This window comes from Mesoplodon densirostris, chromosome 14 (genome assembly GCF_025265405.1).
Source record: "Mesoplodon densirostris isolate mMesDen1 chromosome 14, mMesDen1 primary haplotype, whole genome shotgun sequence".
NCBI classification, from domain to species: Eukaryota; Metazoa; Chordata; class Mammalia; order Artiodactyla; family Ziphiidae; genus Mesoplodon; species Mesoplodon densirostris.
In genome coordinates, this window is record NC_082674.1 from 65,360,403 (window position 1) to 65,373,011 (window position 12,609).

At 44.8% G+C, this 12,609-nt stretch overlaps 1 protein-coding gene across 3 annotated transcripts in view; it reads right to left on the reverse strand.

Annotated features, from left to right (window-relative positions):
• The window catches only part of RGPD4 (RANBP2 like and GRIP domain containing 4), a 50,697-nt gene extending 47,763 nt beyond the window's left edge, over positions 1 to 2,934 (reverse strand). For all 3 annotated transcript variants that reach the window (XM_060117468.1, XM_060117469.1, XM_060117467.1), the window contains exon 1: positions 2,752 to 2,934. In XM_060117468.1, coding sequence (XP_059973451.1) covers positions 2,752 to 2,823 — 72 coding nt within the window. In that variant the 5' untranslated portion in view covers positions 2,824 to 2,934. The remainder of the gene's footprint in view (positions 1 to 2,751) is intronic.
• Positions 2,935 to 12,609: the final 9,675 nt, after the last annotated feature.

A 12,609-nucleotide genomic window follows, 5' to 3' on the forward strand; every position in this document is an offset into this window, starting at 1 on the left:
ACCAAAAGAAAAAAAGCACGTGACAAAATCCAACACCCGGGCTTCCCTGGTGGCACAGTGGATAAGAACCCACCTGCCAACGCAGGGGACACGGGTTTGAGCCCTGGTCTGGGAAGATCTCACATGCCGTGGAGCAAATAGGCCCGTGCACCACAACTGCTGAGCCTGTGCTCTAGAGCCTGCGAGCCAGAACTACTGAAGCCCGCGTGCCTAGAGCCCGCGCTCCACAACAAGAGAAGCCACCGCAATGAGAAGCCCGCGCACCGCAATGAAGAGCAGCCCCCGCTTGCTGCAACTAGAGAAAGCCTGCGCGCAGCAACAAAGACCCAATGCAGCCAAAAATAAATTAATTAATTAATATTTTTTTAAAAAGGGATACATCGTAGGAAACTAAACCAACCAAAAAAATAGAGCAATTATTATTTACTCTAGGAAAAATAAAACTACACAATAAAGGTGACTTGAATGCAAACATATTTACCTTACCGTAATTATATAAACACTAGATATTCATTTAACTAAAATTTACAAGAACAGAACTGAAAAAAGGAGGGGAAAAGTAAATACATCTGTGGACCAGCCTGGAGGAAAGGTGAAAGCCAGTAGAAAGTGTCTAAAATGAGGAAAAGGAGATAAAGAAATAGAAGTACAGTCGACCCTTGAACGAAGCAAGGGTTAGGGGCACTGACCCAGTTCAAGATCCACATATACGTACAGTCAGCCCTCTGTATACACACTCGGTTCCTCCATACCCAAGTTTCCACATCCTCGGATTCAACCAACCGTGGATCGCATAGTACTCTAGTACAGATTGATTGAAAATAAACCCACATTTAAGTGGACCTGTGCTGTTCAAACCCGTGTTGTTCAAGGGTCAACTGTACATATGTATGTTATTCAGAAGTATGAAATACAGATGTTAACGGTAGAACAAACACCTAAGAGCTGTCAAGTTGCCTCTAAAGAGCAGGAAATCAGGGGTGTGGGATAAAAAGCCAACCAGACAGAAAACTACGAAAACTAAATAGAAGCCATCTGGGAAAAAAAAAAAAATTGAAGAAACGTTAAGTGACATTTTCAACAAGAACAAAAACAGATGTAAAGGAGCAGAAAATGGGAGAACAAAAGATGAGGTGAACAAATGAAAGCACAGTGGAAGCCTGGGAAGATGGGAGACTATGGACCCATCACGGCACCTAGAACTTGGACATCCTAGAAAGCCTGGTCTGTTCACAAATGGCCAGTCTCTGCCAAACTGGGTACCAAGGAGATACTAATCTCTTCCTACTCTTCACAACTGCTGTCTCTGCTCACCCCACCGTCTCCCTCCCAACCTGTCCACAGCGCCCTGTTTTGTCATTTCACTGAGACCCAAGTTTACAGAATTACTGTCACATGTTCCAAAGTTATGCACTTGCTAGTCAATATTCCACTGAAGGCCCCAGGTTCTAAAATCAATGATTTCTCCTTGTCTGAAGAAAAACATCTGCTTAAAATACTCTTTATAAATGTAAAAGAGGTGACAGTAATAACCAATACTTAAAGTTTTGTCCCCACCTTTATTTATTTGACAGAAAAGTTCCTTAGTTCAAAGAACATTCTAACTCCTGTCTACACAGTGGTTCTTACTCTTTTGACAGCCAGGGTCCCCACTTAGAATTTCATAAAAGCTCTCAACTTGCTTTAGAAAAAAAAGTTATACCGGTTTCAAGGGTACAGAAACGTTCAGTGAGGTTCTGGTTTAGGCTCTGGTACCACATTTGTATTCATGAGTACGCCAGCAGTTGGGAATTACAATCTGTATGTAGGCACCTGGTCCCCTCCTCCGGAGGGATGGACTGCCCGCCACTCCGCTGGTCCTAAAAGAAACTAAACCACACCCACTGCCAAAATCCTGCCGAGCCACCTGTCTCCCCAGGACAAGTATCTTTCATCTCTCCAGATCTCAATATCCACAGGGTCGTCGGCAGTAACACAACATACACCTAGTATGTGGTTAAAGACACAATTACGGTACCATTATATTCACGACTGTCACTCGGTTGTCGGTTTTTAACTTCCTCATGCATCTTTATTCGCATAGGCCCCTGCCCAGAACACCTTGAACGACCGTCCCTTTAATAGCCACATCTGAGGGCTCACCAAACGCGCCGAGCACTGCCCTCAATGTTTAACAAAGACCCTCCTAAACGCCACCCTACTAATGAAGTAAGCTACACTGACCTCAAACCCCACAGCGTGTGCATGGCAGAGCTGCGATTCGACCCGGGACAGCGACCAGGGATCCGACCAGCGACTGTCGGATCCACGGTGCACCCAGCTCGCTATCTGCCTCCAAGGAGGAAAAGTACCCCGACAGGCGTCGCCGGAAGGCCACAAAATCTGCCCCAGACACAAGGCCCGGGAGGAAATTCAGACCCCACCAGGGCTCCGATGAAGAACAAAATGCCGGTAAAAGCAGCTGTGAGGGGCGGCGGGGTGTGAGGGGCAGCACGGCGGCCGGGCCTCGGCGCGGAGCCCGGGCCGTGGGCGCAGCGGGGCCGCCTCCCCGGCCGCCCGGGCGCCGGGGACGAAGAGGAGAGGAAGTGGAGGAGGAAAAAAAAAAGGAGAAGGGAGAGAAAGCGCCAACGCCCGCCGCCCGCCGCCCGCCCCGCCGCCTCCCCGCCCCCCGGCCGCCGCCCGGCCTCAGCGCGAACCATGGCGCCGCCGCCCGCTGGCCCGCCCGGAGGCTGCGAGTCCCGGCCCGCTCACCTCCCGGGGAGACGGGGCGGAGCCCTGCACCGAGGCGATATACCGCTCCACGTCGGCCTTGTTGCGCCTCATAGCGCCGCCGACCAGGGTTCGCGCGCGAGACGCCAGCGACTAGGCCGCAACGGTTGCAGTCTGGGGAACGCGGCGCCCAAAGCTCTGTGACGCAGCGCCGTCGCCGGCGAGAGGCCGACGCGCCTGCGAGTGTGCGTGCGTGCGTGTCGCGTCATCTCTGTGCGCCGCTCAGGCCCGCGGGGGCCGGCGCGCAGAGGTGACTGCGCTTGCGCGGCGCGGAAATGAGAAGCTCGCGGGCTGTGTGACGCGGCAGAAAGTGCATGACGACGACGCGGGCCGCGAGAAGTTGCGTCCGTGAATAGCCCGCCCCGCAGGCGCTGGAGGCTGACGGGGTGTACCCGGTGCCGACGTCACTCTTCGGCGCCAGTCGTGTGCGTCAAAGCGCTCATTTTTGGAATTGGAATTTTTAGGTCTTAGCTTAAAACAAGTTTCATAAAATGTTTTCAGTAGGTTTTAGGATTAAAAAGATCACATCCGTGTACACAGGGAGTTTTGGATTTATGGTTATGGATAATTTTGATCCTTTTTTATAGACTTAATACAGTTTTATCCAACACATGGAACTAACCTGGCCTCTTACAGCCTTTCCTTTTTGATTTTTCAATTTTTCCAAATTTTCCACAATGAGCAATTATCGCCTTTATAAAGAGGGAAAATAAAACAACATTCTGGTTCTGTTTTATTTCAATCGTATTGGATGTGAATAAGGGTGGCTGGTTTGGAAGAGTCTACCTTGGGTAGTTGAACTTCCTAGTATTGGGTGGGCCAAAAAGTGCCTTCCGTTTTTTAAGTAAAAATAAAAGACACATTTTTCGTTTTCGCCAAGAACTACATTGAACAACGTATTCACCCTTTTGTTCCACTACCTTCTGCCATTTTTCAGGCAACTTCGTAATCCCATCTTACCAAAACTTTTTATCTTTTTGAGCAAAGAACTGTTCCAGGTGCCTTTTACAGTCTTTCAGGTAACTGAATTTTTTTCCATTAAGAGAATTTTCTAAAGACCGAAATCAATGGAAATCCCTAGGCGCAATGTCTGGTGAATACGGCAGATGAATCAGAACTTCCCAGCCAAGCTGTAACGGTTTTTTGTTTGTTTGTTTTGTTTTGGCCTGGTCATCAGAGAAACACGCAGTCTTGCGTTATCCTGATGGAAGATTATGCGTTTTCTGTTGACTAATTCCGGACGCTTTTCGTCGAGTGCTGTTTTCAGTTGGTCTAGTTGGGAGCAGTACTTGTTGGAATTAACTGTTTGGTTTTCCGGAAGAAGCTCATAATAGAGGACTCCCTTCCAATCCCACTATAGACACAACACCACCTTCTTTGAATGAAAACTGGCCTTTGGTGTGGTTGGTCATGGTTCATTTTGCTTGCCCCACCATCTCTTCCGTTCCACATTGTTGTACGGTATCCACTTTTCATCGCCCATCGCAATTGGTTTTTAAAAATGGAACGTTTTTATTATGTTTCGGTAGAGAATCACGTGTGAAAATACGGTCAAGGTTTTTTTCGCTTAACTTACGTGGAACCCAAACATCAAAGTGATGAACATAACCAATCTGGTGCAAATGATTTTCAACGCTTGATTTGGTTATTTTGAGTATATCGGCTATCTCCCGCGTGGTATAACATTGATTGTTCTTAATTATTGTTTCGATTTGATCGCCATCAACTTCAACTGGTCTACCTGACCGTGGAGCATCGTCCAGCGAGAGATCTCCAGCGCGAAACTTCACAAACCACTTTTGACACATTTGATCAGTCACAGCACCTTGTCCATACACTGCACAAGTCCTTTTTTGCAATTCGGTTGTGTTTTTACCTTTCTTGAAGTAATAGAGCATAATATTCTGAAAATGTTGCTTTTTTCCTTCCATCTTCAACATTAAAATGGTTACACAAAAATTCACCAATTTTGATAAAAGTCTTTTTTTAAATGCACGCTGATATGACAGCTGTCACATACAGTCTAACAAAATTGTTTCGAATGAAGTTAAAGACCACTAAGTGCTGCTAGAAGCACCTTATGGAAAAAAACAAACGAAACTTTGGCCCACCCAGTACTTGCCCCAGGTCCCAGCTAATGATAGCTTATCAAGGCAGTGGTGAGGGGCCTGCCCCTCTACTGGTTTCCCTGGTAACTAATGAGCCCACCTGACGTCAGTTCCCCTATAACTGGTAGTCTCTCTTTCCCTGAGGAAGTGAGGACGCCACCCTGTCCTGCCCTCGGTCCACCGCACACAGTGGGGTGTTGCTCCAGGATCTTGCTTCAGACGTGTAAGCTCCCCCATCCATTAAACCATCGATGTCTCTGTTGCTGACTCCGGGCTCTTCCGTCTTGAAGCTGGGCAAGCACAGGGCTTGTAGGCCTGCGGGGTGCAGCCCAACAGCTTCACATGTATTGACTCATTTGATGCTTCCAACAACTTCGTGAAGGTAATGTTGTTTGTTATTATGCTCAAGTCGACAGATAAGGAAACCAAAGGAGTGGACAGGAAAGCAGCTTTGCCAAGCACACGTGGTAAGTGGTAAAATGACTACCTTTAATCTGTTTTACTAGAACATACTGAAAAGGAGTAAGCCAAAGAGAAAACCTTGAGGCACTCAAGAGGCTTTTCTTAAATACATTTATTAAGCATTGAAACTTCAGTTTTCACCAAATGGGAGGATGAGTCTGTCCTGCTGGGCTTTAAAAATAGACATTCTTCTCCAGGAAGATGTCCATCCTAGCCCACATCTTTTCCCAGCATGGACCAGATCCATCCCAACTTGTTCTCACAAGTAATTATCCTTCCCCCAAATCACACAGCTAACTGTAATGTTCTCTATGAGGACCACCTTACCAGTGGGATGGATTCCACTCTAATGGCTGCATCACTCATGTTGATGCATTGCAAATTTCATTCAAATGAGCGTTGAATCCATAGAAATATCTGACTTATGACGTCTTTCATCAGCCGCAGTTTTACCTGATTAATCTGAGTCCTCAACTTCTGAACTAATTGAACTGACAGGCATCCAGCATTGATGCTGATCAAAATCAAGAGTTTTCTCATCTCCTCAAGTCCCCCTGTCCTCTATTGCTCGTTATCATCCCTGTCAGACACCTTGTCTTTCATGTAATCACATGACTCTTTCTTTCTTCAGAATCACTCATATTGTCAGTTCATCCCATCATTTTCTCAGCGCTCTTATTTTGTGTGATTCTACAGTAATCCTAAACTACTTGTAGGTAGCACTGTGAATATTCTCATGACTTTTGAACTTAGGAGACACGACGAGGTTAAAACGTTCATAAAGAACCTCAGAAACAGGAGGAACCGACAGGACTGCACGTTGCCACCAATGCTATCTTTTGTTCTTGGACATAATTAAGTTTTCATTTTAAAACTTTTGCTTTCATCCCATCTGTAAAAATAGAGGCTTTTGTACATGCTACTCTCAGTGTCTGTACAACCTAAACTGCCTTACAGGTGCAGAAATGGATCTTTCACCCATGAGCTGAGGAAGGATTTAGAACTATCCCATGATAGCACAACCCTGCCTGGGATCATGGAGGCAGAGCTTGCACAAATCATAAATTAAGAAATGTGTATACACACACGTATGTATATGCATTTGTATGTGTACATCTATTTGTATGTGTACACGTATGTATATGCACGCACATGTGTGTTTGTATGTAGGTGTCTCTGGAAATTGAAGTCCCTAACTCAGTGCTGTCTAATATAAATAAAATGTGACCCAACATGGATTTTTAAATTTTCTAGAAGCCACACTTTAAAAAATAAGAAGGAACAGGAGAAATTAATTTGAATAGCCTTTTATTCAACCCAGTGTATTTAAAACATTATAATTTCAACATGCAGTTAATATGAGCAGATTGTTAATAAGCTATCTTACATTCTTTTTTTTGTACCAAGCGTTCAAAATCTGATCTATGGAAATTGAATCTGTGTTTAGATTTCATAAAATTTAGGGTTGAAAAAATAGATTCCTATACCCAAGTTGTTCCAAACATACTTAGAAGTTATCAATAATTGAATAGCAAATTTTAAATTTTAAATGAATTAAAATTAAATTAAAAATCCAGTTCCTCAGGAGCACCAGCTGCATTTCAAGTGCTCAATTGCCATGCGTGTCTGGTGTGTTGGATGGCAAAGCTCTCATAATTCTATTGACGTCGAACTTAGAAAGGAACAAGTTGTGTTGGAAAATAGATACTACCTGTAGCAGTCAGTGTGGCTGACAGAAAACCCCAAAACTACAGCGTCCCAGAAGCTAAAACACAGAGCTTGAAGGAGAGAATAATCAACAGTGTAAAATGCTGCAAAAAGATCAGGAATGATGACTGAGGAAAACTCTTTAGACTTGTTTCCTATAAGTTGATTTTTGAAAGAAATGGTGCAGGCAAAAAGCAGCCTACAAACGGTTGAGGGATTAGGTGGTGAAGAAATGAACGCACAAAGTGATGATTACTGTCTTTTTAATAGGGAAAACTGACGTTGGTATTTTTGGTAAATAATCACATGGAAAAATTGCCCATTTGGGGGGTGTATAGTTTCATGAATTTTAAGGCATGCATAGATTCATGTAATCACTACCACAGTCGGGATACAGAACAACTCCATCCTTCCCCAAACTGATTCACACGACTGCTTTAGAATCACACCCTCCTGGCACTGATCACTCCCCACACTATAGTTTTGTCTTCTCAAGAATGTCTTATGGATGGAATCATACAGTGTGTTTTCACACTGGCTTTGTTCACTCAGCATAATGCCTTTGAAATTCATCCAAGTTTTTGCATCCTCAATAGTTCATTCTTTTTCGTTGCTGAGTAACATTCCACAGGTGAACGGACCACAGGGTTATCCATTGACCAGTTGTAGGGCATTTGGGTTGTTGCCAGTTTCTGGTGGTCGTGAAGAGAGCTGCTGTAAACATTTTTTTACCAGTTTTTTCTTCAATGAACACAAGTTTTCATTTCTCTAGGGCAAGGGTTTGCAAACTATGGCCTCTGTGTGGACTGGCTGCCTGTTTGTTTTTTTTTTAACAAATTAATTTATTTGTTTTTGGCTGCGTTGGGTCTTCGTTGCTGCGTGCTGGCTTTCTCTCGTTGTGGTGAGTGGGGGCTACTCTTCATTGAGGTGCGTGGGCTTCTCATTGAGGTGGCTTCTCCTGTTGCAGAGCATGGGCTCTAGGCACACGGGCTTCAGTAGTTGTGGCACGCGGGCTCAGTAGTTGTGCCTCGCGGGCTCTAGAGCGCAGGCTCAGTAGTTGTGGCGCACGGGCTTAGTTGCTCCGCGGCATGTGGGATCTTCCCGGATCAGGGCTCGAACCCATGTCCCCTGCATTGGCAGGCAGATTCTCAACCACTGCGCCACCAGGGAAGTCCTTGGCTGCCTGTTTTTGCAAATAAAACTTTTCTGCAACACGACCATGCCCGTTCGTTTATGTGGTGTCTTACGGCTGTTTTGCGCTGTGACAGAGTTGAGTAGTTAGTTGTGACTGAGACCTATGTCCTATAAGCCTAAAATATTTACTCTCTGGCCCTTTCAGGAAAACTTTGCTTATAAGTCCTCTAAAGAAAGACTCAGGCCTCCAAGCCAGAGTCTCGCCCACGCCTCTCACCTCATTCGTGCCACCTCCCTGCCTTTCCAGCATCCACCTCTCCCACGCCCTCCTCTCTGTGTGCCTCAGTCTCCTGCCGGAAGAAATGGGTTGAGCCCCAAGGAGGCTCTCTGAGGAGGGATGGGGGAGGGCCTGGGGAGGGTTCTACCCACTGCCCACCCCAAGCCATAGGGGCTCTAGCCAGGGCCTAGGAGAGGAGGGAGCTGGCTCTGGGGGGTAGCTGCCCCCATTACTGCTGCTGCTGTCTTGCTGCAGCCACCTGTTCCGTCCCCTCCCTCTTTCCCACTGCCATCCATGGTGAGGAGGAGGGAGGTGCAGTCCCCAGTCCCTACGCCCCAGGTCTGTGTTACTTGGTTTTTAAACAACTGGTTGGGATAAAATCCTAATGAAATAAAACTTCCAGTGGATTAAAAGAAAAAGAAAAGACTCAGAAGTGGGATGGTTAGATCGTATAGTGGGTGTTATGTATAGCTTTATAAGAAACTGCCAAGCTGATAGAGTGGCCACCTCAATTTTGCATTCCCATCAGAAGTATATGAAAGATCTGCTTGCTTGGCATCCTTGTCATCACTTGGTATTGTCAGCATTTTAAAATTTAAGCCATTCTAAAAAGTGTGTAGCAGAATTTGTCATGGTTCTGTTTTAGCCCCTCACAGGTAATATTGCTGGACATTTTTTCATAGGCATATTTGCCATCCATATATCTTGTTTAGTAAACTCTGTGTTTTACTTGTTGCCCATATTTTAATCAGGTTGTTTGTTGTGATGAAATAAAATCTACATTTTAAGGCAGGACAAGAAAATTTAAACATCAAGTTCTCTCTCTCTGAGTCCCCTGGGCTTTCCCCCTCCCTCCCTAATGAGCAGTGCGCATCTGCATTACACATTAACCAGACCTCCTCAAAGACGGGAGTGCCTGCTCGAAGGTAAAGAGCTTTCCTTTTTCCTTTCTTCTGAGCTAGCAATGTGACTTCTTAAAAGAATCGCGCTCTTTCCCAGCTCTGCATGGGGTCATGGTGACTTGCTCACCTGGGCTATGTATCCTTGGTGAACTTTATGCAAAATATCAGTAAGTCATTTTTATTTACGATCCTTTGTCTTGAAAACGGTTTATGACTGTGCCTTCGACATCTAACAACAGGTAGAACAGTTCTCAGATCTTCTGAGAGTCGGCTTCCCAGGTTATAATCCTCAGTTTGGCTCGAATAAAATTCCTTTTTTTTCTTCTTACCTTGATTGTTAATTGCATTTTCATCAACAGTTGTCTCACTGTTGAGTTTTGAGTGGACTTTAGGTATTCTGACTGCAAGTCCTCTGTCAGACATGTAACTGGGAAACATTTTCTCCTAGTCTATAGTTTGTTATTTCATTCTCTCAACAGTGTCTTCCACAAGGCAGACATTTTTTGATTTTGATAAAGTACAGCTTATCAATTATTTTGTTTCCTGAATCATGCTTTTGCTGTTACATCTAAGGACTTATGACCCCTGGTCATGAAGGTTTTCTTCTGTCTTACACTTTATATTTAGATGTATGACCCACTTTGAGTTACTTTTTTCACTAAGTGGAAGGTTTTTGTCAAGAACCTTTTTGCCTCTGGATGTCTAATTGCTATAGCAGTATCCTTTTCCATTAAATTGCTATGGCCCCTTTATAGAAATCAAATGACTATGTTAGCATCTGTATCTGGACTCTCCCTTTTGTTTCAGTGATTTATGCATCTAACTTTTTACAGATACCTCACTGTCTTGATTGCTGCAGCTTTATATATGTTTTAAAATCAAGTAGTGTGATCCTTCCAACTTTACACTTCTCTGTCAGAATTGTTATATTCTAGTTCCTTTGCCTTTCCACATCCATTCTACAATCACATTTTCTATATCTATAAAATATTCTGTAGGAACTTGATTGTGGACTTGTTTAATCTGTAGATTAGGGCAGAGAGAATCACCATCTCTACCATGTCTTCCAGTCTTCAGTTTCATCAGTGTTTTGTGGTTTTAAGTATACACATCCTGACATGTTTGTTAGGTTATAGCTATTTCATTTTTCATAGAGCTGTTGTAAATGTTATTTTTTAGATATCAGCTTACAATTGTACATTGCTCATATAGAGAAATACAACTGGTTTTTGTCTGTTGACCTTATATCCTGTGACATTGTTAAAACTCACCTATTAATTCAAGGAGTTTTTAAACATTTTTTTGTAGGTTACTTGGGATTTTACACATAGACAATCATGTTATCCAATCTGTATGCCTTTTATTTCTTTCTCTCGCCTTACATCATGGTCTAGGAATTTTAGTACAATTTTGAATGAGACAGGTGAGAGAGGACATTTTTCCTTGTTTCCAATCTTAAGGAGAAAGACTTTCACCAATAAGTACAATGTTAGCTATAGGTTTTTTGTAGATGCCTTTATCAAGTTAAGGAAATTTCCTTTTATTCCTGGTTTGCTGATGGTTTTTTTGTTTGTTTGTTTGTTTTTGCGGTACGCGGGCCTCTCACTGTTGTGGCCTCTCCCGTTGCGGAGCACAGGCTCTGGACACGCAGGCTCAGCGGCCATGGCTCACGGGCCCAGCCGCTCTGCGGCATGTGGGATCTTCCCGGACCGGGGCACGAACCCGTGTTCCCTGCATCAGCAGGCGGACTCTCAACCACTGCGCCACCAGGGAAGCCCTATAGTTGTTTTTTAAATGGTGGCTCTAGGGCTTCCAATATAGATAATTATTCACAGAGTACTCAGAACGAATACTTCACCATTTCAAGTAGAATGTAGAAACTTTATGGCCATATAGATAGCTTTACCTTCCCCCCTTTATGTTGTAGATGTCTTATCTTACATGTACATGAACTGTAAATGCCACTGAACAGTGTTATAATTTTTCCTTTGTCATCAAATATATTTTAAAAATAGAGGACAGATCCACTAGACAGAGATCACCAAGGAAAGAGAAGACTTTAACAATACCCTAAACAAACTAGACCTAAATGACATCTATTGACAACTCCACCCAACAACAGCAGAATACACGTGCCTCTCAAGTGCACATGGAACATCCTCCAGCATAGACCATATGCTAAGGCATAAGATAAACCTCAATAAGTGCAAAAGAATTGAAATTATACATACGAAGTATGTTTTCCCACAACAATGGAATGAAATTAGCATTCAACTACAGAGCGGAATTTGAGAAATTTACAGATATGTGCAAATTAACAGCATACTTGTAAATAACCAGTGAGTCAAGACATCACAAGGGAACTTAGAAAACACCTTGAGATGAATGAAAATGAAGAGGCAACATGGTCTGTCGTGGCACGTATGTGTCCCAGGGCCAGCTGGGGGCCGTGGGCGCTGCTGCTTCTGAGCTCTAGAAGTTCTGATAGCTCTGTGGAATGCTGGAAACTGTGCTCAGGGTGGAATGTGCTTTGCCAAGTATCCAGCAATCGCCGAGCTCCTCCTGTGGGCGGCAGGGGTATGAGGACAAAACGAGTCCTTCCGCTGGGAGCCATCCTTCTGGCAGGAACACAGACCAATACGTACAAGTGCTCAAAACCACTGCTGAATCAGAGGTGTGAGCAGAGGAGAGTGACTAGTTTTGCTTGAGGAAGTCAGGAAAGGTTTAAAAAATGGGTTGAATTTGATGTGAGTCTCAAAAGTGAGGAGGGTACATGGATCTCAGGAGGGCAGGTGAAGGTCTGGGAAAGATAGTCCTGCGTGATGGGCATGGCCATTGGGAGAAAACAGACTCAGCAATAGGTTGGGACCTGCTTGTTCGGTGAGCCTAATGAGGCTGGTAAACAAGGGGAGTCGAGTGATGGCTGCTTGGAGGTCAGAGCAGAGTGAGGACAGCGTGGAGCCAGCCAGGGCGCCAGGTGGGAGGAAGAAGGGCTCTGGGACCTTCAGCAGCTGAAGGGCTGGACTTTGGAGTCCTTAGCTGTGGGGATGGGAGGGGTGGGGGAGGGGAGAACAGAAGGCAACTCGACCTTAGCCTGGGAGCCTGGAGAGATGGTGATGCCACTAAGGGCAGTGGGAAAATGGAGGAAATGGGAACTGGAAGAGGGCCAGGGCCCCTGCTCCCAGGCCGGGCTAGTGGGTATTTATTCTCCTTTCAAGATCCAGCTCCAGGAGACCCTCCCCCGCCACCT